Source organism: Plasmopara halstedii (genome assembly GCF_900000015.1).
Source record: "Plasmopara halstedii genome assembly, contig: Scaffold_650, whole genome shotgun sequence".
Classification (NCBI taxonomy): Eukaryota; Oomycota; class Peronosporomycetes; order Peronosporales; family Peronosporaceae; genus Plasmopara; species Plasmopara halstedii.
The window spans coordinates 2,113,351-2,138,924 of NW_020187567.1; the positions used below are offsets into that span (position 1 = coordinate 2,113,351).

Below are 25,574 nucleotides of genomic sequence, written 5' to 3' on the forward strand. Positions count from 1 at the left end.
ACGCCCGCCACCGACTCGTCCCGATGAGAATGGCGACGTCCACTGTCACATAGAACGTATAGTGAGACGATCGTCACCAGGGTCAGACCCGATATCTGGCGAAGTGGCGGGGATATTCCGACTCCAAAAACTCGTGGGAGTTTGAGGCGCCACTTCGGCAAAATTGCCCAATTGCCGTGGACGCTTTTAATCGGAACGATCAGGACGCCTTGCGTCATCAGACGCCCCACGCTTCCCGGCATTAGCCAAGGAAGTAGAAGGGCCATGAGCTGAGCTCAAGCAGTGGCCCTAAGCTCTTGCAGTCGCAGACACAGAGCTTGCGGGAGCGTTAGGGGTTGACTCATACGTCACAGGGCGACAATCTGAAGGGAGTCGACGGCGTGCCTTGAGTTTGGCAAACTAAAATCGGAGGTGTCGCTCCACACGCACATCTACTTCCTTGCGCCTCAACTGTTAGGCATACAGTGAGGAAAGTTTTCGGTGCCGATGCACCCATCGCCTAAAGAGCACTTCGTCATCTGTATCGCTTTCGCCAGGGGCGAGCACTACAGGTATCGTCCGCATTGCGGGTACACGAGAGCCACCTCGTTGAGCACGTAGACGAATGCAATAAGCGTCCAGCGGAATTTCTTCTGGGACCAAGAAACGAGCTCGAAGAGCATTCCGTTTGGCAAGCTCATCTTCCATTATGTGGGCGCGTAGCGATCGAGTTACTGCGTCCTTCGCTTCCAAAGCGGGATTCACATGGCGGAAGTCATATTCCACACGAGGGTCAATGACCGACCGTGGATGGGCGCGTTTATTGGCAGCGTCAACCTGCCGCCTCTGCTCCATGTCGAGGTGATTGGTGATTACACCACGTTCCTAAGTTGACGAGAGGTCAGAGAACGGACATGGGGTCCGCTAGGCACAAGCAGGGCTCGTATCACGCTGCTGGTGCAGCTCGCCTTCCTCGCCATTCCATCCGGGAAAAGGAGTGTCCGACTCGTAGTCAACCACCTCCATATCCTCAACGAGGTGACTCGTCACCGATGCTCGGGATCATCGAGCCTAGAATTTACATCCCTCGATGCCGCGAAGATACGGTCCGACATGGCACCGGAACCAGCAAGACTTGGAGACTTCGGTGTCATTGACACAGGGCTCATTGAGCACAGAAGTCGTTTCGTTCCAGCGCAGTGTTTAACGGACACGCAAACCTCGTTGAGGCAATAATCGATTGGAATTGTAAATGTTCTCAATCTTAATGGGGGAGAGTGTAACGGGGTTACACATACCCTGGTAACAGGGTTTTGTGTCACACCAGATGGGCATGGTGTGGCCGCACCCAAACCAGAATACGGTACGGGGCTGGATACCCAGTAGTTATACATGTATTTAGATTTTACTGTCCATATTTAAGAAAATAAATGCATTTAAAACGAGGCGGCTTTGCCGCAGATAAATATAAATAAAGTCAGTTCTGGATTAAATCGAAGAGTTGAACAGCCTTGGGTTAAGGCTATAATTACTTTTGGAGTAAGCGGATTGCGATTCGCTAAACTCGTACTTGTGTTGAGTATAGAACGAAAGGTCGGTGACCTAACTTACACTTCCTCAAAGCGCAAAGCTCCGGCAACCCGCTGCTGAAGCTGTATCAACGTGACAGTAAAGAATTTATACGCGCTTGAATTCAACAGCTAATAAAACTTTTGACCTGTTGACTTTACCTCATATGATTCGCTGTCTTTCTTTATTGAACAAAGAATAAAAATCAGCTGCAAAAAGGATGGGTGTCTTCTCTTCCAATTCTAGACTCAACGATGTCGTTGTGAGCCGTAAAATGCAAAGCCTGCGTTTGCGGCTCCACGTAAGCATCATCAATCTTGTTGCCATGCATCAGGCTAGCTGGTGTCGAAGAACTTGTCCATCCGTTGGGGCGAAAGCGCGCGATATTTCTAATATTTTTGGGGAGGCTGGTATTATGGTGCTGACGATAATTTTTGAGTCTTAATGGCACTCTCTCGATAGTTCAGAATGTTCTTGCTTTATTTGAATGGTTCTCTTGACCGAAGACAACGCAGAGCTGACACATGACAGCTACAGCGTCTCCTGAAATCGGGTCCTAGACAGCAATACCGAGTCCGTATTCTGTCAATGTTTAAAACAAAACGGTGTCATTCGCGATCTGAAAGATGCTTTTCTTTACCAATTAATTATCTAATGCCCTTTGGTAGCATCTTCAGTAGCAATGAAACTATTGTGATATTTAGGGCATGACGTTGTTTTACAGAATCTAGAACCACAATACCACTCGCGACTGAGATAAAAAGCTTTTTAATGTTTTTTTTAAATCACAACAGCATTCAAGGCATCAATTTTTGGACGTTTTCGAAAATGTGATGTGTCACAACACCATAAGTCGGTGATACTGCATAAATGCTTGTTAGTACAATAGCCACATGCAAAGTGTCAGTTTTACGTGTCAGATTTAAACAATGACCATGCGGTAATAAATACAAACAAAAAGAGATTAAACATGGAATTGCAACTTCACAAATTGCTAAATAACTCATTGCGAAATGTCCTCCACATCATTGTCCCATGTAGTAACCACTACAGGCTCCATCATCCAGGCTATAATCGTAATAAATTAAAGAAACACGCCATATTTTTTCAATTGCAGATTTAGGGATGTCCAAGTCTGCGTCACCACACTTTTTGAACACAGTCAGCATTTGTGTATTTACTATCCCTAGAACACGAGACTCTTTAGGTGTTTTCTTTTGAAATTCAAGATGTGTGATGTATATCTGCTCATGACATCTGAATTACAAATGTGTAATTTAAGTGAAATTTTCTATCTCGAAGTGTAAAAGGGTCCATAATGTCAAAAAATGTAGAGGAATTCATTTATCTTGTGATCGGGTGTTCCGCCCCAGACCCCGAATTAATTGGGCTAAAGTTTAATGAGACCATTGCAATTAGACGTCGGCAGCTGGTTCCACCGATCGCTTCGGCCAATCGCTTGTGTACAAAAGCGAGTCGTTTGTCGTACGAATCGTGTATGTGCCTAACAATGTGCTTGTCCCCTACATCTGACTCTTTTTGCGCCTATAAGGCACCGGACCACATTACTACATTTTCGACTGCTACCGCTCACTACATAAAGTCATTGACCTTCTTGACGGAACTTTTCTCCGTTTACGCTAGACTTGATATCAGGTGACAGCATAGAGAATTGAATTTGTGAAATTTACGACAACAATATACGAACATTCAAGAGAAGTGCAAAGGTCCGAGGCAGGACAATGCAAGTCCACCGACGGTGGCTCACACTGGTGTTAGTGATGACGCTTAGGAGTTTATTTGTCGATGCACAGGTTTTTACAATGCAAAGTCTTGATGGAGAACCAGCGTCATTACCAAATTTAAATGCAGAATCGAATGGTGAAAATTCGTCAACTACACCGGGACGGACATGGATACCGATTACAGTTGCACCTACGGAAGCACCGACTGTACCAGGAACACCGGAACCACCACCCGTGAATCCAGAACCAGTTAATGTAGATAATGCAGCTAATGCACCAAAGACACCACCATTACCACCACCACCACCACCACCGCCGCCACCACCTTCAGAACCAAAACCACCGACTGAAAATGTGGTCGATTCGTCCCCCGGTTCGAATGCTGAACCACCTGTTCAGAATCCAGTAGAAGATAGTGCTCAGGATCCACCTATAGATGAAGAAGAACCCAATGATGTCGCGCCATCAAGAAAAAAAAAGAAAGAGTTTGTCTTTACAAAATCACCGTTTCTTGAACAGACGACACCCGTGCCAAATGGTATTCGCACAGCAACAGAAGACGTAGATCTTGACGAGTCAGCATCTAGAGACACAAACAATGATTTACTAGTGGAAAAACCGCCTCCACAACCAAAGCGAAAACAATCGAATGTTCAAACTAAAAATGATTTCGCAAATTTGGCAACGGTATCAAATGCAGGTTCAAGTGCTAGCTCACGCGACTTTGAGTCAAATAATGAAGATTTAGATCCAACAGAACAGGTCATAAAGAAGAATGTCGAAGACTCTACATCGGATATTCCAACCACAGATGATTCAACTCAAACGTCTGAGCTACCAGCATCGTCAACATCGTCGTCGTTAGCGGAATCATCGATGGAATCAGGCTCAGCGGCCTCGGTCCTGACTGACACTGGTGCGGCCAACCAATCGGTTATGTCGAATACTTTATTACTTGGACTCATGCTCGGCGGTGCAGTTGCACTCATACTGATTGTCGCTGTATTCGTATATATGAAAACCAGTAGTGCTACTGAAGAAGAGGACGACATGGCGCGTGTGCTTCGAACAGGACACACTGATGAAAATCGGGTTGCCGCACAGTCATCAACAATAGCTGCAAACTATCACAAGAATCACGTGATGTCACCAACAACTCATAGCGAGGACGATTATCATTCAAATCAAGATGGACAATACGATCAAGAACCTTATGGACACCCTGGTCAATTGAGTATCGGTAGACTCACATATAATGATCCAAATCTTGACATGTTGACACCACGAAGTCAAATTGCATTAGCGCATTCTCAAATGTCATTACCTCCAATGGCTCAATCAGGGTATTCTCATGGAAGTAGTCAATACTCTGATTACTCTGCACAGTCTTCAATTTACGATCATAGTGGTTATAGTGCAGCTAGTAAAGGCTCGAGTGCATACTCTGGTATACATCATGGAAAAGAAGAGAGCGATGTTCCGAGCTCATCAGAAGATGAAAGTGATTTTGAAGGAGATTCAATTCAAGATATGTCAAATGTATGGAAAAGTGCGGGTCGAAATAAAGATTCAATGTTGGATGATTCGCAATTTAATCCAGCAGATTCTCGATCTACATCAGCTAGTGATTATGCGAGTAAGAAACGATTTCAAGAATCGGAGTATACAGAATATCGCATGTCGAATGGATACGAAGATAGCTTTGCAGCTACAAATAGCGATTACTACAATAGTGGATATGACAAGAGTGGATTTGATAAAAGTGACTATGACAAAAGTGGCTATGACGACAGTTTTGTCAGTGGAAAGAGCTTTCAAAGTAGTGGATTTAGCGAATACGATCAATCTGTAGCACGCAGTCAGCGCAAAAATAGTGACTCGTCATCGTTCTATCGAGGAAACGAATCTCGCTTTACAGACAAGTCGTTCTATTGAGCAAGTTTTTTCATCAAGTAATGCGTTCAAGTTTAGTAAAGTCAAGTGCTCTGATTGTAGACAGTTAGTTCTCTCCGTAGAAACGTAAATGCGTATATGTCATTTTCCAATGACTTTTTCGAACGAGGAAATGATTTCAAGAGAGTGGAAAAGAGGATGAAAGTATCAACTTGAACCTCTTTGCCTTTGTAAACGTCGTAATTAATGGCAACTAATTTATGAGTTATGGTCACCGTCATTATTGTTCACATTTCATCAATATCCTTAAAAAGTTAGGATACTACATTTAAGCTTAAACAGAGTTTTCATTTATATATGTAGTATATTCACTTTATAGTATAATAATCTCGCTGTGTTTGAAGGTTTCACAATGAACAAAAGCAATGGCAAGCAAACTTCTTTTTTTCGAAAGAGATGAGCAAAACATCGAATTGTAAAGAAATTTAAACATACACTTGTTGTCATGACGTCAAATAACCCAGTCCCTATCCCTAAGGTTGTATTTTACTGTGAAAACCAATCCAAACTGACGTGGTATACACTATCTGATAACCTCCTCTTCCGCGGCAGAGACTACGTCACCCCCTACTGGTCTCGCACCTCTTGCTATTGCCTTTAGTGCGTTCAAAGTGGCGCATACATTACGTTTATCCGCTGGAATTCGGTTTTTGTACTGATTATCAGCTTAAATATCAAGAGATCGACCACCAAAGAACATTGTTAAGAGAATCTTCGCAACACGCATAATGGCGGACGGCCAAGATGTGCAAACTCTAAAGATGAATTGTAAGTGGCAATCTATTTCTTTGCCATAAAACAAGTTTTGACCCAAAATTTGTGTCTACAAGTGGCAAGAAAGCACGAGGTTGACCCCGATCGTCGACGTCCGTCCACATTGTGCTTAGAACCACCAAGTAAGTGGCCACAAAACGCTCTAATTTGTCTTTTGCAACTTTGCCACTGACCTAATTTGGCCACAGAATCAGATGTACGCAAGACCACATCCTTCGTACGTGCTCGCACTTCGGGCGTCAATCGCCTACTCCGCTCCAACACTAGCAGTATCGAAAGCCATATTTCATCTATAAATGGCTATAGTAGCAATGCTGATAGCAATATTCCAAGTGATGCTAATAGCAAGCTCATAACGAATTTATCAGGTGCTACATCAGTCCATGCAACTGAGTCACTTACCAATATAGGACAAATTAATGTTTCTTCACCCATATTCAGTGGCAAAGCGAATGAAGATGGTTTTGTTCCTTATCTTGAGCCAAAATGGACCCATGTAGTATTAAAAATGACGGCTTTCTCTGAAGATGATATTGTGACGAGTTTTCGATTTGACCTAAATGGAGGTGGGATTGGTAAAAGTACCGAGAATGTGGCAAGTATACCAGCCGATAAGTTATTGGCCGATAAAGATCACGCACGGGTATTATACAATGGCGGACGATTTTATTTGTCCAATGGTGATAGTACAAGTGACACATTTGTACGTCTTAGTCCTGTTGGAATTAGCGACGATGATACTGGAGATAGAATGCAGTGGCCACTTGAGCCTCAAGTAGCGTTTCGAGTAGGCAAGTCAGATTTTGCTGTCACAGCATTTCACGATTCGTCACAGACACTTGAAGTATCAGCATTAAGTGGTAAATTATCAGGTATGCAATTTCGAATTGGTCGCGAAGGGGCAGGTATTGGTCGTTCAGCGGACAATAAAATTCATACTGGCGATGGTGAATTGTCTCGAAAACATGCAGCCATTTGGTTTGATGAATTAACAAATCAATTTTATCTCATTGACTTAAATTCTACGAATGGGACATTTATGAAACTCGTAGGAAGTTATCAAGAACCTTATCGTTTGGAAATTGGTGATGATTTGCTCGTGGCACAAACATGTTTGACGGTTAATCGATTCGATTTTGGTGCACATTCTGACATGGGAACGCGAAAACACATGGAAGACGCACATACAATCATTCAAGACTTGTGTATTGAACCTCTGAGTCGTTTGGGTTTGCATCCGCAATCATTTTTTGCTGTCTATGATGGACATGGTGGCAATGAAGCGTCATCATTTCTTAGCGACGTCCTGCATCAAAATATTATTGAGGCATTTTTCATGTCAAGAACGGACTTAAAGCCACTAGTAGCAGCGTCGTTTGATGAAGTGCAGTCAATGGTTAAAAAAAGATTGACAGAAGCGTTTGAACGGACGGATGAAGAATTTTTGAACGAGTCAGAGCGACCACAGGCGGGAAGTACAGCTACAACAGCGTTTATTGCAGGTAAATGGTTATTTGTAGCAAATGTTGGAGATTCACGAACAGTTTTGAGCCGCAATGGTATTGCCGAGCGTCTGTCGAACGACCATAAACCTAGTCGATCGGATGAAGCGCAACGTATTCGAGAGATTGGCGGTTTTGTCATTCATGGGCGAATTATGGGCGAACTTGCGGTATCTCGTGCATTTGGAGACGCACCGTTTAAAACATTTGATTTGACTGAGCCGTCATTGCAAGATGTGGACTCAAAGCCACGGAGTGAGTATGACTCGCAAGAATTGCCTGTGAATCCAAATGACATATTAAAAGGCCCACTTGTGATCCCGACTCCTGAAATTACTGTCACTGAATTGACAGAAGAGTGTGAATTCCTCATTTTGGCCAGTGATGGTCTTTATGATGTGTTACAAGATCAAGAGGCTGTGGATTTGATGCGTCGAAAACTTGTTGAGCTTAGTGATGTCCAGCGTGCTGTAGAGGTAGGTTGGGGTACACTCTGCTGAGGGTACGCAATGTTCATATGACAAATGATGGGTGTTTCTGTGTCATATTTAGGCTGTGATTGAGCATGCAATTTTTCACCAACGCTCGACCGATAACGTAACGTGTGTTGTCGTCATGTTCAAAGAGGCGAAAGAATTAATTAAGTAATTGGTATAGTCGTAAGCACATACGTTGGCAAGACGGGACATAGATGAATAGGATAGACAGACAGATGGTCATAACGACACCAAGAAACAATCACACAGTAAAATTTATTGTAATATTTCAGTTACGTTTACTCAAGACTAAAAGTAGCTGGTGAAGTAACGATATGACGCAACGGAGAGTGATGGACACTTGAGTCAATAGGCGACAAACATTCCGACGCCGATCGCTGTAGTGCAATCGGTGAAGAACTCTGAGCTACAAAATTCTTGATATGACGACAACGACGCATCGTCTTGGGCTTCGAACGACTTTCAAGCGCTGATACGTGCGTCCCATCGTCAAAATCAAAATGCACTTTGTACGTACGTGTGTCGACATCACCACTATAGTCTCCCGCACATTCAACACGAATGTTGGTAATATGGCTCATGTTACGTTCAATTGATCGATTGTACCGCGCATAGAGACACAATGGTTTACTTGATCGTACAATAAGTTGTGAAGAGTGTTTGTTCATATAAAACGTCTCAATCTTGCCATTTACAATTAATGCAAAGCCAAGTACGTAAATCACAACAGCCACAAGATACTTCCACCACGTTGTATCACGAGGCATTTCATTAGCGTCTACATTTCTTGTCTTGTAGACACTAAGAACAAAAATAGAAGCGCCAAGCATAATGACAACGCCAAATACCCAAATAGGCCACGGGTAGCTTACAACTCGTAGCTAAAGCAAATAAAGAGAACGTATCATTTACAAGACTCAAGTGATTTGTACATGACACATATAAACTTACCTCTTGCCCAAACGTACTATTTGTACCAAAGAGGTTATCAAAGTCATTCTTTTCGTCGTCACCTTGCGTTTTTGCATTCCATCCGACACTTTTTCGACCCAAACGCTTTGATTTTTTTGTCATAGCCACATGCCAGCGTTCTAATTGCTTAACAACTAGTCGTTTCTCCTTTGTCATTGGTTCTTTCTCTTCTTGTGTACGTCGAGGCATCTTACTATTCTCGACTTCTGTTGAATTAATGACTTCAATATCATTGTCTTCGTCAATTATATCACTGACGAAAATTGATCGAAAGTGGCGACTGTCTTCGGACTCTGGTATTGTCGTCATAGTTGCATTTCGAAGCTTTGTTGGTGATAGCGCCATGACACCTTTTCTTTTTACTCTTGAAACAAATTGAGCGTCTTTAAAAGAAACTGGTGCGATAAATTTGGCGTGTCAAGAAGTAGGAACGAAGCCAAAAATACGAGCAAACTAACTCTGGAATAATTGAATTTGGCAGAAATGCGACGGCTTCGACGCCGAAGTACGTTTAAAGTATCTTGCTTACGAGACGGCACAGATTCTGATCCATTTATTATGCGATAGAACCAAACGCTGAGCAGGTTTGTGCTAGCTTAGAGACTTTTGCGATGTAACCACTATTTTCTAGACAACTTTATTCGCCGCTAAACCTTAGATTCAAATTTTGAAGCCATTCATCATCACTTGAATATTTATAACTTCGTACTTGCCACAATGAAGTCTCATGCTTGGCTAAATTCTTTATGCGAGATAGTGTCATTCAGCACGAGCTGCAGATAAACAAAGTTATAGGAATCGCTTATTGCAACTTCATCTTCGTAGGATAATCTAAAGCTGTCATCAAGTCCATCTCCAAGTTGTTGCAAAGTGAATTTAGAATGAACACCACCATCTTTGAAGATATCTCACGCGATGTTATTAGAGCATTGCTCGCTTCCATCGTTGTCGACATAATACTCATACATCCGTCGTAAGTTGATTTTGGGTTTTTCTGCCAACCTAACCAGACGCTGTGCTGATAGTATATATTTTGCATCTTACAATCATGAGCACTCCTTAAAAAGCTTACACTGGAAATATCTCCATCTTAACAATTAAGGTGAGAGCACAGGGCTTGCAGTGACACGTCTATTATGACTTGAATGAAAAGCCTCAATGGGTATCGGCGAGGCGTGTAAGCAACGTCTGGTACTCGAATGTCCGTATTGAAAACGAAAAATCTTTGCGATGCTGTCACTCTGCCACCTTTTCTGGACCACTTTGACCAGTTTTCAAGTTGCTGGGCAAGTTTGGGGATCACCGTCTCATTTCCATACACAACCATTCGATAGAAGATGTAGCGACCTTCGTTAATGAAGAACGACTGGCTGCTCGCAGAAAATGGAATCACTAGCGGACCAAGCTTTCTCATATAATTGTCTTAGCTTGGTAATACTTGAAGTGACGCATTGTTTTTATCTTGAAACCATGTATGAGTTGTAAAAGCGTGTCTTTGCAAGTTTTTACCGTGCACATTCTTGCTATTTGTTCCACACACTACCTTCAAACGATATTTCTAGCGCTTGTTGTATGTAAATGATTTAGATCCTTTGTTTGTTTGGAATGAGCAGCTTATTGATCTCGTCCTTTACAGCACGTTCGGACATGTCAGCTTGCGACAATGACTCGTTATACAAAAGATTTCATATTTCCATTTACCAAACAGCAAAAAAGCTAATATAAATCTAAAGCAGAGCTTGAATAACCAGACACGCAGCTCTTTCTGCATCGTTAAGAGGACAAATTATTTCCTGTGAGTGTATTAACGTTGTCTTATTATTGTAGCACCATATCTTCCCGATCGACAATAAACAACAAAGGAAATGACAGAAAACCAAAACCTTAGAAAGATTTACTTTTTAGCTTATTACAGCTTATTGTGGACTTAAGATCCGCTAGACATGCCAGTAGTTTTGCCACGTCCAGAAATATCCTGGAGTTTAGTTTATTCAATTGAAAGATATGAGGGAATACAAAAGGTCAAGTCAGTTGAGTCATTATGGACACATTGTGGCGAGCCCTATGTTCTCACTATTATTATTGAGATTGTGGATCTCCCCGGGGTAAGGCTCTCAGTGAGACCATCTCGATTGGCAGAGTGCGAAGTAAATACTTTCACGGGCTCGAAGTGTCAACGATAGTTGACATGTCAGTTTGTGAAAAAGATAATTTTCTGCGAGAATGATACTCCTATTAGCTTTTAAGTGTCTGTGAATGAGTGACAAGGAGATCAATCGAAGAGTATGTGACTCAATTCTTAATACTTAAATCCTGAATCAAGCCCGATATCATGTGAATGAATAATTCAAGTTTTGACACTCGATGCGTTCATCGATATTCTTGTATTATCCAGTACTTTAACGCATAATCTTAAACCCACGAGCATGCACTTGTGTTCCTACGATGGTGTGGATGTTTATTGCTTATAAATACCATGTTGATGAACACCGCGGTGATCATGCTCCTACTGCAGACCTAAGAAAACGAAGAGAAATTTGATGCTTTAACTGGAATGGAAAGGACATTGTCGATCTAAAAAGATGAGCCGAACTAAATGGAGCTGCTGCGGAGGGCAACGAGCAGGAAAAAAGTGATAGAGCCGTTACGACTATGACGGCACAACAAATACGGCATTCTATGAAATTTCTGAACGGTAGGAACTGTTGAAAGCACAGCAAGGATCGACTTTAGCGAGAGTTATTAATACTCTTGAATAGTCGATGTTGTGGGCGTGGTGTGTGTGAATAGTGCTGGCAGTTGGCATCACATTTACTAACTAGAGCAGGATCAATACGTCACTAAGATGAAACATGACGCCGGTTTAAATACATCCATTGGCTGCTTACTGTTTGGTCAGCAAACCTTTTTTCCTTGGTAAACGAACGTAGGACTAAATTCAAATTCAGTTCCCATAAAAAAAGATCTCAACGCGTGACTTTTAAGGACATTCATTGTTTTTCATCTGAAGATGGAAACCCCTACAATCAAGAGTCTTTCAGCCGTAAGGGTACTTTCATTGCGGTCCATGCTTCCAACGTACCGAGATCAAGGTGATCTTTGGGCACGATTAACGGATTTTGCCAAGGATCATAACGTCACGGTCATTGGTCCAGCTTTTGCCGTCAACTATACTAAAGATTGCAAACAAGTTGACGTAGAGATCGAAGTTTGTCTACCGATAGCTGAAGACACCCATGTTCCAAACATAACGCCTTTCAGCGTACATGAGATTCCTGGTGTGGATCGAGCTGCCGTCATGGTTTATGTCGGCCCGTGTAAGGGCTACATCTCAGCTTACAAGCACTTTTTTGACTGGATCGGTTCGGAGAAACTTATTCCTGCCGGGCCATCGCGTGAAGTTTATGTAAAAAGATCTTGTGATGATGGCGAGGACGACAAAGACAATGTGACTGAAATTCAGCTTCCCATAGTTTAACAGAAAAAATGCTAACGGCGAAATTTAAATTCGCTGAAGTGTCTTGAATGAAATGTTGCTACTGAATCCTATTTAAAACAATTGTCAGCTGATCGATTGAAAGCTTTCACCGGCTATATGGTGATCGCCTTTAGATGTTATATCACAGTTTACGGCATTTAAGCCGCTAAGCGTGCTATCGCCTCACGATCAACCGAAGAGATAGGCTTATCAAGCAAAAAATTCGTGTTCCTCTTTCACAGATGATCTAACCTAGATGACTCAGTCATCGGTTTTACTAAAAGAGCTACCAAGTGCAACGGGGTTGCCGTATACCTTGTTCACAGAAATCTCTGACTCAAAGAGTCCGTGTGTAAAACGTGAAGAGACTGAGTTCGTATGTTCCACCCAGAAGCATTTCGACTAAACTTGTCTTTAATCAATTCGAATGACAAACAAAAATCTAGTTACTAAAAGAACCCTCGATTTTGCTCGCACGCGGATCTTTTAAGACGATGTCAATATGCTACCCACTCGCAAACATGTACGCAATACACCGCTTCGCTAGCGCGCAAATTCCTAGCATCGACAATCGATAACCAATTAATTTCCCATTTTCCTCAATCCCAGAAGCAGCCCACCAAGACTGCTACGTGCGAGTTTTTGCACGTTACTGTTCTCATTTTCAAGAAGAATTAGCGCTTCAATAACTTCTTTTCTACTATAATATTCTGGCAACGCCAATATTAATGCATGAAAGGCTGTCTTTGACCCCGTCAAGAGCCTCTCAATGCTTGGTACCCGACACCATTCCGCATCCTTCTCAAGGAAATTCTACAATGGCCGTGACATTTCCGCATAATTCTCGCTGTACTTGTGCAATTAGTTGGCGATGCCCAGACACTTGCGCAATTCCTCTTTGATCTTTGGAAACTGCTAGTCCACAATTACCTTAATCTTAGCGGGATCTGCTCGAAAGCAATGATTCCCGATAAAAAACCCTAACAAGGGGATTTCTTCCGCGCCGAAGATGCATTTAGCGGCATTAGCATACAGCTTATTCGAGCGCATGCACTCAAGCACCGCCTCAAATGGACGATGTGGTCTTCCTCATCTGTTCTCCCGGGCCCCGCACGACTGTGGGCAAAAATGTCGTCGAAGTATATTTGTGCATACGCCCGATGGGGCCTGAACAAATGCGTCACAAGACGATCAAATGTTGCTGGTGCATCTGACAGCCCTCAGGGCCTTACAAGCTATTCCCGGAGCACCCGCTTGGATTTCTTACCGCTGACTGCGGAATATCACTCGCTCTCATGAGCATTTGGTAATAACCATCGACCAAGTCGAGTGCGATGTACTTTGTACATCCAACCATATTGTTCCGGAGAACACCCTTCCTAGGAATCGGCGTCTGTGCCGAAATGGTGACAGGGTTGAGCTTATTGTAAGCGTGAGCTATATGCCGCTTGCCGTTCGGCTACTGTCGGTGTCGAAAGGGGACACAAGCTCTCACGCACCATCCCTGCATCGTAAGCGTTAATGACGCCACTCTGCTCCTCGGGCAAGAGCCATCGGCGTGATCTGCAGTATTTGCTTCCCGGAACCAAGTCAATCTCATGCCGCACACCTGGATCCGGAGGTAGGACCGACGGCGGGTCTTTGGGGATGACGTTCTGAAAAATCTTTTAGAAAGGATAGTACGAATACAAGGAATTCTTCAGGATCGACGATCCACTTCGTACGTTTAGCACCCTCTTAGTGTCCCCCAGGACAGCTTAATCCGAAGCGACGACGATACCAACTACGATAGACACACCCTGGGTCAGAGTCAACGCCCTGCGTCTTGCAGATATCATTCGACTTTGTCGTCTCATCTGTATAGAGGTTTTACGTCTTATCGAGTGGGAACACACACTCGGCGTCGCCCAGTGCCCCCACTCCCTGCTAAGTCGGATTTTTAGTGTTATTAACAACATCCGTCGAAGAGCTGCTATTTCCGCAGTCTTTGGCCGGTGGATATCGTGCCACCCCGCGCGCATCATAAGGGCTTGCCCAAGATGCCTCGGACCTCGTCCGACTATGCCGCTCTTGGCATGCAGCTACTGCTTCGAAACGTGATCAGTGTTCAGGGGATTACGTGCCACTCCACGCTCATCACTGAAGCCACGCACTCGAAGTCTCGGCCCTTGGCCGGCCATACTACTTTTGGTATGTAGCAACTGCTTTGTTACTTGAGCAGTGCTCAGTGGGTTCCGTGCCTCCACATGCATCACTGAGGCCTCGCCCTCAATGCCTCGGTCTCTGGCCGACCATGCCGCGCATGGCATGCAGCGACTGCTCCAATACTTTGGCAGCGCTCAATGAGTGCCACTCTACGATCAGCCCGTGAGCCACGCTCAGGAGTCCTGTCCCAAACACCTTCGGTGTTCGACAACTCAGATACTCCGATATCCAGCACATTGACCGTCCCGGCCCGGTGCCCGCGCCAATAGCGCTTTGTTTCCTAGTTAATGACTCAACAAAGCTCTACCACAAGATGTGCGCGTAGCGCTCAAGGTCTTCAACCTCCAATCAATCCATTACTAATGGGGTCTTCAACCATGCCATACCAAAGATACGTTCTTACCTGACATCCAAGTCTAAAACTAAGCAGCTTTCCACGCTATCAAAGTGAAGAAACTTGACACCGACGTCCACAGGGACCCTCGGCACCGTGACACACGTCCCTGTCGCTGAGCGAACAGGGACGGTGAAATCCAACCGCGCTGCCCGCGCCTCAGCATACAGTTGACTTCTTTCGATCGTGAGCCGTCGAGCATCATTGTTCGACGCACCAAAATCGATCAGGATATCTCATGGCTTCTCAAAGCCCTTCACGGTCGCTTTTACGACCAGCAAGCCCGGCTTACACACACGTTCCGTGTTCAAGAGCACTGAACTCTTCGGGACTGGGCCCTGCTGCCCTCTACCTCTTTAAAGCACAGCAGAGCTCAGTTCTGAGATGACTAAACCTTAGTTTCGTTAGAGTTTCTCAGTTTCGCTTGATCAGGAGCGCACGGCAAGATATGCGCGTTAGTAAACATGGGTTTTATGAGTCAAAGCTTTTTCTGAGCAAAATGCATGTAACTTTGTTGAAATAAATACACCAGTACTAATGGTCACCAAAAGTGCAATAGTTTTGCTTGAATGCACTTGTACCTCATTGCGAGTCAATTATCTGTGACTCAATCTCAGCATTTAAGAAACTCTCAGGGACATCTTTACGTTTGTCTCTAAAGTTTAAACAGTAGTACAGTACCATGGTGACAAAAATGATCGCCAAATAGTACCAGGATTTGACGAAGTTAAATAGAGTATTCAATCTCCTGATGATGTCCGTTCGGAATGATGATGTCCGTATATATCCACTTAGTATAAAGCTCAAGAGGACAATGATAGAGACAGAGATGTACAAGTTGAAGAGACAAAGATGTTGAAAGTCAGCAAAGTATCGAATATCCAGAAAGAGCAGATGACAATAACCCATCAGCTTTTTATGCTGCCGTGTAGTGCTCAAGTACCCTTCAAGTCACATACGATAAGTACCAGTTGTTGAGGATCTCTCTGCGCTTTATATTCAGTGGATTGGGAGGAGAAGGGACAGAGTGAGTCTTCTTTTTCATTGCTATAGACAAGTTTAACGTCTGAAACGAAATTTGCTCACCACATGGCCTTGTGTCAAAATTCTTTTGAATCTTGGCAACTACTTTGCAAACACCATGCTCACTATGCTAAAATTATCTCCGTTTCTGCGGGCTGTCGCTCTTCTCTCGACTGTCACTCTGTTGGCATGCACTGATTCTGTAAGTGCGTCGAATGAAGTTTGGCCAGATCACAACACGAGCGCTGCGAGTAATCAAACGCATGCGCATGTGAAGATAGGGTCACGACGAGAGGTGGATGAAAACCATGATCAATACGAGGAGAGGGTTTACGATATAGATGAAGCGTTGAAGATAAAGGAATTTATCGAGGAGTACTCCAAGAAGGTGATGGAATATGCTGATATTGCTCTTAAACATTGGGCTTCAACAGTCTACAACGACTTTCTAGGACGATACGACGATGTCATGCGGGCCAAGCTGTTTATTGAAGGACTCTCATCTGAAGACGAATCTGCGCAGCGCCTAACTAAAATGCTTCGTAACGCCCAGTTTGAGAACTGGTATGAATCGGATATATCACATGAAGACCTCAGAGAACGTCTCAAGCTGAACCTTCAAGACATCAAAACCTTCGACAACCCCGTCTGGATGATATGGCACGAATATGTCATATGGAGATATAAACGCCATATGGCAAAATGGAAAATGCAAGGAAATATTAGGCCGTTTGAAATGCTAGTCAGCGATCACCATGATGACTTTAATCTGTTAGTCGCACAAACAGAGGCGGCAAGTAATCGAGCCGCCGCAGCCTTGGTGAAGTATGAGCTGATCGAATTTGCGTCGCGCTTCGACAACAATGAAGAAATATTGTCCAAGAAACTCATGACCAAGACTTTAGGCACAAACTTTCAATTAAAGGCCCCCACAGCCGTCATGTTCTTGATCGAGTGCTGTCCCAATATAACGTCGGAAAATCTGCTGCGATATTTGCGGAAATATCTTTTTAGTGTCATCTGTGGCGCTTCGGATTTTGCCATCCGCTGTGCCCTGCAAGCAGATGCTTAGGAGCGAAATCGCGCTGAATCTGGTCAGCTCAAGCCTGCAGAGAAGCACGACAAGGAGTTACTTGCCATGAAATATGCACTTGCCAAGTTTAGGGTTTACCTGCTCGGCTCCAAGCCGATCGTGATCTACACAGGTCATTCGTCATTACGCACTGCGACTCAATGGCCTCACCTCTCGCAGAGGATTGCCAGGTGGCTTTCTTTCTTCGCCGAATATGACTTCGGGGTGAATTATAAGCCAGGATTTCAGAATGCTTTGGCTGATGCGTTGTCATGCATACCGGATTATGAGATTGTTCATGTCACGACGGTGACGTCGTCAGTGACGGATTTGGTCCGCGCCAATTACGCGGGTGGTGATATGTGCGTAGCGCTGCTACTGGTTCACGATAGCACGAAGTTTGATAATGGAAACACGAACAAGAAGTTGTAGTCGCGACTGCGTGCACGGTTGCCCCGATATTCATTGAATAATGGATTGCACAACTGTAGCACCGACTCGATGGAAACGCCACGCATTGTGGCTCCTCACGAAAAGGACTAAAGTTACGTATCTATTAGGCCCACGACACCCCACGCAGAGGTCATCCCTGTCGTGAAAAGACCTACAGCTCTAAGGGTTACCTCTACTGATGACCCAGGCTGTACAAATGGACGAGCACCTAAGTGCGCGCGAGTGGAACGTGTCAAAGGGTGAAACTTTCTCCGAATACGGCGGCGCCGCTGGCAAGTTTGCCGGGACCCTCCGAGTGTTGGCACTTCATGAGTTTGAACTTTATGTTTGGCCTGCCGAAGGACTCGGCGGGCAACATGGGTCTCGTGGTCTTCGTTGATCGTTTGGGCACGATGGCTCATCTTGTGGCGGCGTTGAGCACCATTAACGGTGTCAGTGCAGCGACGCTTTCTGTGGATCGTTTCTGTCGACAACATCGACTTCCGGAGTCAATTCTCTCTGACAGAGATCCACACATCACTAAGAAGGTTTGGTCGACGATCTCTAAGGTGCTATACACCAAGTTGACTAAATCAACAGCGGACCATCCGCAAACCGATGGTCAAAATGAGCGCTTGAATTGCGTCGACGAGGACGTCCTTCGTAGCGCTGGAGCACCATGCTGCCACTCGTAGAGTTCACCCTGAACAATTCAGTGTATTCGGTTACCTGATACACACCATTCTATGTGAACAGGGTTGTTCATCCTCGCGTCCCGTTGACGACGCCATACCATGGTTCCGGGCTTGGTGGAGGAGGAAAAGCTGAGCGGCTAGCTGACGTCAGCCACCTCACTTATCGTAAGGAAATCGATGACTTCATGTCTATTTCTTACGACACGTTCGCAATTTGATGGCTGAAAGCTAAGACATGCAAAAGAAATATGCAGACGGACGAGGACGAAGAAATGTGGAAAAACTTTGAGGTCGGAGACCTGCTTTTTTAATGCTAAAAGTCTTCCTACCTATGTAGTTTTTGCTGTCTTCAAGACAAAGCTCCGCCCACATTTTATCGGACCTTTCAAGATTGTGGCCGAGCGGTGCCTTGCGTGTACGCTACTCTCTTCCGAGACGGATGCGCACCCACCCGTCGTTTTATGGGGCTTGCTCAAGCCGTACCGGGAACTGGCGCAAGCGAACGCGGAAGCTTTGTTGTCATGCGCCCGCAAGCGCTCAACCACCCAGAAGCTGAACCAGCAACTGGTTTTGAGCACAGAGGGCAACGATCTCTATCTCCAACGGCGCCAGGCGGTCCACCGTCACACGAAGCGACTCATTCATCAACTCAACGGCTAAATGTCGCTTCGACAGAGCGCGATAGTCCTTCACGTGAGGCAGTCGGTGCACTAACTGTACCAAGCTCTCAGGTCTTCCACGCAACGGTATGCGACCCCATCATGATACTCAGCGGAGTCCCGATGGCGACAATTTCGTCCGTAAGAGTTCTTAGAGCATCGCGAGTCACCGAACTGCGATCAACCCAGCCGTCATCGCCCCCGATTACTCTTCTCGATGAGAATGGTGGTTTCAACTATCACGTGGAACGTCTTGTGGGTCGACGTCGTCGACAGGGTCAAACCTAGCTTCTTGTGAAGTGACGAGGATTCTCCCGACTTCGAAAACTCGTGGGAGTTTGACGTGCCACTTCGAAAAGACTGCTCAGACGTCGTTGACGGTTATGATCAGACGGATCATAACGCTCCGAGGGTGCAGCGGAGTTGCCGTAGCTCTTTGCTAAGGGAAAGATTACCAGGGTCACCGACCTTAAGTTCTATACCAAAACCAGTACGAGTGTAGCGGATCACAATCCGCTACCTCCAAAAGTACCTAATGACCTTAACCAAGGCACATACACTCTTCCGTTCAAAATTGAAACTATACTCATCTGTTTATCCGTGACAGAGCCGCCTATATCTGAATCCTAAGGTTTTTCTAAGCAGATAGTAAAGCCTAATTGATATGCATAAGTACTGGCAGTCCCGCCCCATAGTAGCTTATTGTTACGGTGTAGCCACACCATTGTGTGATTACACCGACTTGTGAAATCCAGACCTTGGTACAATCACACCATCTTGTGTGGCCCTCCTTTCATACCAAAATACGTATACAAGGGTACAGTCCAAAGAAAATTGGCGACGCGTCTTGAGTTTGGCAAACTCAAACCGAAGATGGCGTTCCACGCGCGCGTCCACCTCTTTGTGGCTCAAGTGTTAGTTGTACAGCGAGGAAAGTTTCTGGTGCCGCTGCACCTATCGCTCCAAAAGCTTTTTGTCACCTGCAGCGGTTTCGCCAGGGGTGAGCACCATAGGATTAGTCCGTATCGCGGGTACAGGAGCGCCTTCTCTTTTCAAAGTCGAGTGCGGTACGTAACCACCGGGATTTCATGAGGAACCATGAAGCGAGCTCGGGAAGATTTCCGTTCGATAATCTATGCTTTTTTAGCAGCCGAGGATCTGATCACGTTGACACCCAACATTCGAGTGATCACATACTTCGCTTCTGTAGCGGAATCCGCCGAGCAGAAGCTGTATTCCACACGAGGGTCAAGGATCGACCGTGGATGCGCGCGCATGGGTGCTGCACTGCGAGCAGCTGCCGCTGTGTGCCTCGTCGAGGCCATTGGCAATCACACCACTTCCTCCGGAAGTCAAGAGGTCGGGATCAGACACGGCACCCGCAAGGTTCGAGCAGGGCTCACGTCGCGTCGCTGGGGCACCTCGCCTTCTTCTTCTTCCAATCCTGGAAAAAAAATATACGACTCGTAGTCGACTTCCTCCAATCCTCGACGAGATAATCTACCGCTCGTGGCGGTCGCGGTGTGCGGTCGGGAGTAGACATCGCGTCTGCGTTTTTGGTCGTGCGACCCTGTCGCTGACAATGCGCTGCGCGGTACAAGATTAGCGAGACCTTGGACTGCGCTTCCCTTGAAGCCGCGGAAGTGCAGTCCGAAGTTGCACCGCGTGCAGGAGACGAGGAAGGGCTCTGCCCGCGGGTGTTCTCGAATTCAGCGAGGCCGGATGTCTTCCGCGTCCTCGACACAGGAATCATTAAGCAGAAAATTTGTGAAGAAGATGCTGGTGATGTTGTGGTTTCTTAGACACGCGATCCTCGTTCGAGGTGACGGCTGAATGTGAAGTGTAGGTGTTCACAATCTTGATGGGGGAGAGTGTAACGGGGCTACACTTACCCTGGTATGAAGGGAGTGGATCACACAAGAGGGTGTGACCACACGATGATGTGGCTACACCTTCACAAGAAGCCACTACGTTACGGGACTGCCAGTACTTATGCATTTAATATAGGTTTTCTTGTATACCTATAGATTTAGATAGAGGCTGCTTTGCTGCAAATAAAACTGAGAAATACATTCTTCGTTTTAAAAGGAAGAGTTAATTAGCCTGAGGTTAAGGTTGTGGTTACTCTTGGGGTACGTAGATTACGATCCGATACACTCGTACTGGTTCCAAGCATAGAACGAAGGTCACCGATCCTAAACAAGGTTTCTCTAAGCAAGAGAGCTACGGCAGCCCTGCTACAAGGAGCCTCTCAGATGACTGACACTGTGAGTTTCTCGAAAGTACTATTTCTTAGAATTAGTTTAATTCACACAAGAACTAAACACGTAGGTTTTAATAATTATTTTTTCTTTTTTTCTGACGTCCTCTCTTCTGTGATCCGTAATCTTCAATAAAATCCCAATAGTTCGGTTCCTATAAACAGCAAGTATTATGTCAATTTTGTACAATTGTACACGTATCGCATACATTACGATTGTACCAAATGTGCAAGGGATAAGCACACAAGTAGCTCCGTTGCAGGACCCCGTTGAAAATAGTATTCCAATCGACTGTTTTTCTCGGATCTCCAGCGAAATTTCGATGTAGTATCATGATTATTACTTGACGGATGACACCTGTGGGCTGACAAAGTATTATTTTAAGTTTCATATATATAATGTTGTCGCTTTGATTTCTAACTTTAAGTTGAGAAAGAAAGCACCAGGTAATACGCTCTTCGTTTTGCACTATCAGGGCGTCCTCCAAATCCGTCCTTTGTGCATTGACTAATACGGACTTTACAAGGGTACGCGGCAGTACTGTGTCTGTATTCTTTTTATTTTTTAAACCATACTGAGTTTGTAAGAATTTCGGAATCGTATTACCTCGAATTAAGGGGATTCATGTAATACACGTACCTGTATATTAATCCCTCATCAAGAGTCGCTCCTTGCCAAATCCTGCTCTCTTCCAGATGGGAATTGTAGTGAAATGTCAATATGTATGTCTGTGTCCAATTTGCTCTTAGCTTCGTCATTCCCATCGATCAAGTCATTCGTGTCGCTTCCTAATTCTCACGTCATGTAGCATTTCACTCAACAATATCAAAAATGCCCCTAACGACATGAAGCTTGAATTGAATGACGGACTTTTTGCACCCTCTTCTGACCGGCGCTTGAAACCTGGACCAGACTAATCAATGCAGAGACGCTGGTCTAGTTAGTCTTTCAAAGAGACTCGCACAAAGGTACAACACGCTTGACCCAGCTGGTTTCACGACATATGCACCGCCCAGACAATTAGACTTTTGTATTGAATTGCATAAGACAGAGATGGACGTCGTGTTACCAACCCCCTGCCGGCTTTTTAATGGCGCACGAAAAGAGACGTTTGCTTCTGTAGCTCGGTCTAAACACCGGTCAAGAGCTCAAAAAGCGGAGCTGCAAGCTGTTTGCCTCAGGGCTTTGGTGGAACTGGACATTATACGCAGGTTAGCAGCCGTTGTTTATATACGGGAGCAAGCTGCCAGTGCTTGCATTCTCCCCGTAAATTGTCCGTCTACCTGCTAGTAAACTGTACCGGGACGTATCTAGTCTATCGCTACTTCTTCGGCGTTGATGAAGCGGCCTCATGCGCCGTCACACATCTGGTCGTCGTTGTTCGTAGTGACTCTAGTAGTGGTGACGATTATGGCGCTAGTGAACGCACAGAGCACGATGGTTATGATGGCAGATAGAGCAAATACAGAGGCGGAATTTAGCATTGACGAGCTGCCTGTGACAGTAATTCCTGCAGATAGCACTGACGACACAGGAGTGACAGTCGCACAAAGGAAGCAGGAATTCACGGAAGCGACAACATTCGATACAGAAACTACAATGCGCAGAGCGGCGATCCCATTCGCGGTAGAAGAAGCTCCATCAACGACAACAGCGCTAGTTAACACTACGGTAACGTCAGATAAAGCCCCGATAGGACCTGTGGTGGTAACAGGTGACCATACATTTGCATTTGAGGCACCAAAACCTCAAACAGACTCAGAGAATCGTACTGCCGAAATCGACGAGTCTAGTACGGACCCTAGAGCGGTGGAGGCTCTTACCAAAGCTTCAGTGGCATCAGAGCCCCCTATTATTGTGGCCGGACTTCCACCAGAAGATATAGAGATACCAGATCCTCCGAATGCACCTTTAGTGGAAGAAGTACCCATAACAGCTCCTCCAGCGGCAGATGCGCCACCTTCAACACCACTTCCAGCTCCTCCAGCAGCAGATGCGCCACCTCCAACACCACTTCCAGCTCCTCCAGCTCCTCCAGCTCCTCCAGCTCCTCCAGCTCCTCCAGCTCCTCCAGCTCCAGCTCCTCCAGCTCTTCCAGCACAAATTTCAGCTCCTCCAACACCACTGCCAGCTCCTCCGACACCACTTCCAGTCCCTCAAGCATCAGAGGCGCCCTCTTCAGCACCTTCAGCCGCAAGTAACGCTCCTGGAACAGAACCACTTGAGATTGGCTCCACCTTACCTCCACCGGCAACTCAGGCTACAACATTGGTTCCCGTGGAGACCCCAACTCCAGTGATGACCCCTGCTCCTACACCAGCACCGATGCCGACCCCTGTATCCCTCCCACCTCCGACGACAGATACCCCTGACCGACTGCCTCATGCGTCTCCATCTACACCAACCGGATCTTCAGACATTGACACCGATGACGAAAATGATGTTGTTTTAGATCAGACTGCGTCCGTTGATGACGCTGAAATTGATCCAAATGTGACTACAAATGTTGATGAATCTATTTCAACTGCTTTAGATGTTAATGCCGCCGATCCGGATCCGGCTCAACCTTTAGATGACAACAAGACTGATCCAAATGAAACGGATGCCGACATGCCTCCTGCATTAGATGACAAAAAGAACGAGTCGGATGAAACTGATTCTAATGTGCCTCCAACTTTAGATGACAATGATACTGATACAGATGCCAATCAAGATATCGAACTTGGCGACAACGTGTCTGACGACAATGAAGTCAATTTTGCTGACGGTAGCATTGACGACACCAGTGGATTGACATTGTCACCAATCACGTCAGACATGATTGGTCCTGAAACTGGTCTTGAAACTCCAGATAGCGATAATAGTGAGGGAGAGCCAAGCCATACTTTGACAAAGTCAGGAAATTCTGCTTCTCTTGGCGGCTGGAAGCTCGTTCTCATCATAATTGGTGCTGTTTGCGCGGTGCTAGTCTCCATTGTCTTTGTGCACCGACGTCACGTTCGCAATGTAGCTGCAAACAAGCGTGATCGAGGTAGTTCCCAGCAGCGTGCATTGGATTCATTCTTCAGGCAGAACCGTGTGACTGTGCCGCGCGACACTGGCGTATCGTCAAACATCTCCGGTGCGGATTCATTCACTCCGCGCGATCGAATTCCAATGACGATGCCGTCTAACATTCATGAACGATCCCGTAACATTACAAATCCGGCAACTCGAGTACATGATAGAACAGCTCGACCAGGATTTACTGAAAATATCAATGCACCAACAAATAGTTATCATAGCGAGATGAGCGGGAGGCATCCAGGCTCTTCAGGACGTGCACGTCTTGACTCATCCAACAACTTTGGATCTCGCTCTGTATTTTTAACTGCGGGTTCAGTAGCTGTCACCAGTATCGCACCGCCACCCACACCGTCAGTACCATTCCGTTCTCGAGCCGAAACAGTGGCTCGATTGAATAATGAAGCATCGTTTGCAGCTTCAATGGATGATAATCGGGCTACGGTTCGGTCGTCCCGATCGAGTGGTGATTTTTCAATCTTTAGCTCATCGGGTCTCTCTGTCAACAGCAATCCTCACCGAAGAAGCACACAGCTTTTTGATGTGCCAGCAGAGACGTCCGATCCAACAAATAGCTACCCTAGTCGTCGAATAAGCGACGATGACCTAAGTCGATTAAGCGATGACGAGAGCTATACGTCAGAATTTGCAGGCAGCAACAGCTTTAGTACGGATTTTAGCGCCGAAGATAGTTATGCCATTACCGACAGCTTTGTGTCTTTGGACAGTACAGGAACACGATCAATACGAAAGACTGAAGACAATCGTGATTCAGATCCACTCGTGCTGTCTAATTTAAACGAGTCGGAACGACGTTAGGACAAAATCGAGCAACTCTCAGCTAAATGTCATTAGTGTGCCGTTAATAATCTATTGAAAACAAGAACTACCAGACACAAAAATCTGTCGCATGTTTTGATGTTTTATTTTTAGTCTTTGGCCAATGCTGCTAGGATGCGATTGCGAGTTGTGAGTCCTCTCACGCCAAGATCGCGCTCGTCTTTGACACTTAAAAGGTAATTGTCCAAGCCGCCGCTCTTGTCCACGCAACGCAAAGTGTGAGTCGTAACATTAAGACCTACTTTTTCATCCAGCGCCTCCGAATACAAAGACTTCCACTGGTGGTTGACCTTCCACGCTCGACGAGTGCGGCGCTTGGAAAATGATACGTTGTTACCAAATGCTTTATCACGACCTGCGAAGAGACCGCGCTGGGCACGACCAGACACGTGCTGACGTTTGGCTGCACGTGTAAACGCCTCGAGAAACTTCATGGATGTGGTTGCCATGTGGGGATGATT

General features: G+C 45.5%; 8 protein-coding genes across 8 annotated transcripts; 5 read left to right on the forward strand and 3 right to left on the reverse strand.

The window, feature by feature from the left end:
- Positions 1-3,290: 3,290 nt before the first annotated feature.
- On the forward strand, positions 3,291-5,228 carry PHALS_13060 (uncharacterized protein; the record flags this gene model as incomplete). The annotated part of the gene is made up of 3 exons (XM_024728738.1): positions 3,291-3,548; positions 3,625-3,666; positions 3,693-5,228. The coding sequence occupies 3 exons, from the start codon at positions 3,291-3,293 to the stop codon at positions 5,226-5,228; spliced, it is 1,836 nt and encodes a 611-aa protein (XP_024579185.1).
- Positions 5,229-5,974: 746 nt separating this feature from the next.
- On the forward strand, positions 5,975-8,170 carry PHALS_13061 (hypothetical protein L916_02788; the record flags this gene model as incomplete). Its single annotated transcript, XM_024728739.1, has 6 exons — positions 5,975-6,014; positions 6,077-6,142; positions 6,209-6,237; positions 6,366-6,388; positions 6,462-7,998; positions 8,075-8,170. The coding sequence occupies 6 exons, from the start codon at positions 5,975-5,977 to the stop codon at positions 8,168-8,170; spliced, it is 1,791 nt and encodes a 596-aa protein (XP_024579186.1).
- Positions 8,171-8,297: 127 nt separating this feature from the next.
- On the reverse strand, positions 8,298-9,336 carry PHALS_13062 (uncharacterized protein; the record flags this gene model as incomplete). Its single annotated transcript, XM_024728740.1, has 2 exons — positions 8,298-8,900; positions 8,971-9,336. The coding sequence occupies 2 exons, from the start codon at positions 9,334-9,336 to the stop codon at positions 8,298-8,300; spliced, it is 969 nt and encodes a 322-aa protein (XP_024579187.1).
- An 11-nt stretch (positions 9,337-9,347) lies between these two features.
- PHALS_14661 (Nuclease, putative, TT1808) lies at positions 9,348-10,571 on the reverse strand. Its single transcript, XM_036407545.1, has one exon. The coding sequence runs from the start codon at positions 10,403-10,405 to the stop codon at positions 10,082-10,084; it is 324 nt and encodes a 107-aa protein (XP_036263239.1). The 5' UTR covers positions 10,406-10,571; the 3' UTR covers positions 9,348-10,081.
- A 1,487-nt stretch (positions 10,572-12,058) lies between these two features.
- Positions 12,059-12,469, forward strand: PHALS_13063 (Regulatory factor, effector binding domain; the record flags this gene model as incomplete). Its single annotated transcript, XM_024728742.1, has 1 exon — positions 12,059-12,469. The coding sequence occupies one exon, from the start codon at positions 12,059-12,061 to the stop codon at positions 12,467-12,469; it is 411 nt and encodes a 136-aa protein (XP_024579189.1).
- A 3,740-nt stretch (positions 12,470-16,209) lies between these two features.
- PHALS_13064 (uncharacterized protein) lies at positions 16,210-17,163 on the forward strand (the record flags this gene model as incomplete). Its single annotated transcript, XM_024728743.1, has 1 exon — positions 16,210-17,163. One exon carries the CDS (start codon positions 16,210-16,212, stop codon positions 17,161-17,163), a length of 954 nt encoding a protein of 317 aa, XP_024579190.1.
- Positions 17,164-22,809: 5,646 nt separating this feature from the next.
- Positions 22,810-25,092, forward strand: PHALS_13065 (uncharacterized protein; the record flags this gene model as incomplete). The annotated part of the gene is made up of 1 exon (XM_024728744.1): positions 22,810-25,092. The coding sequence occupies one exon, from the start codon at positions 22,810-22,812 to the stop codon at positions 25,090-25,092; it is 2,283 nt and encodes a 760-aa protein (XP_024579191.1).
- A 110-nt stretch (positions 25,093-25,202) lies between these two features.
- On the reverse strand, positions 25,203-25,547 carry PHALS_13066 (mitochondrial ribosomal protein l28; the record flags this gene model as incomplete). Its single annotated transcript, XM_024728745.1, has 1 exon — positions 25,203-25,547. The coding sequence occupies one exon, from the start codon at positions 25,545-25,547 to the stop codon at positions 25,203-25,205; it is 345 nt and encodes a 114-aa protein (XP_024579192.1).
- Positions 25,548-25,574: the final 27 nt, after the last annotated feature.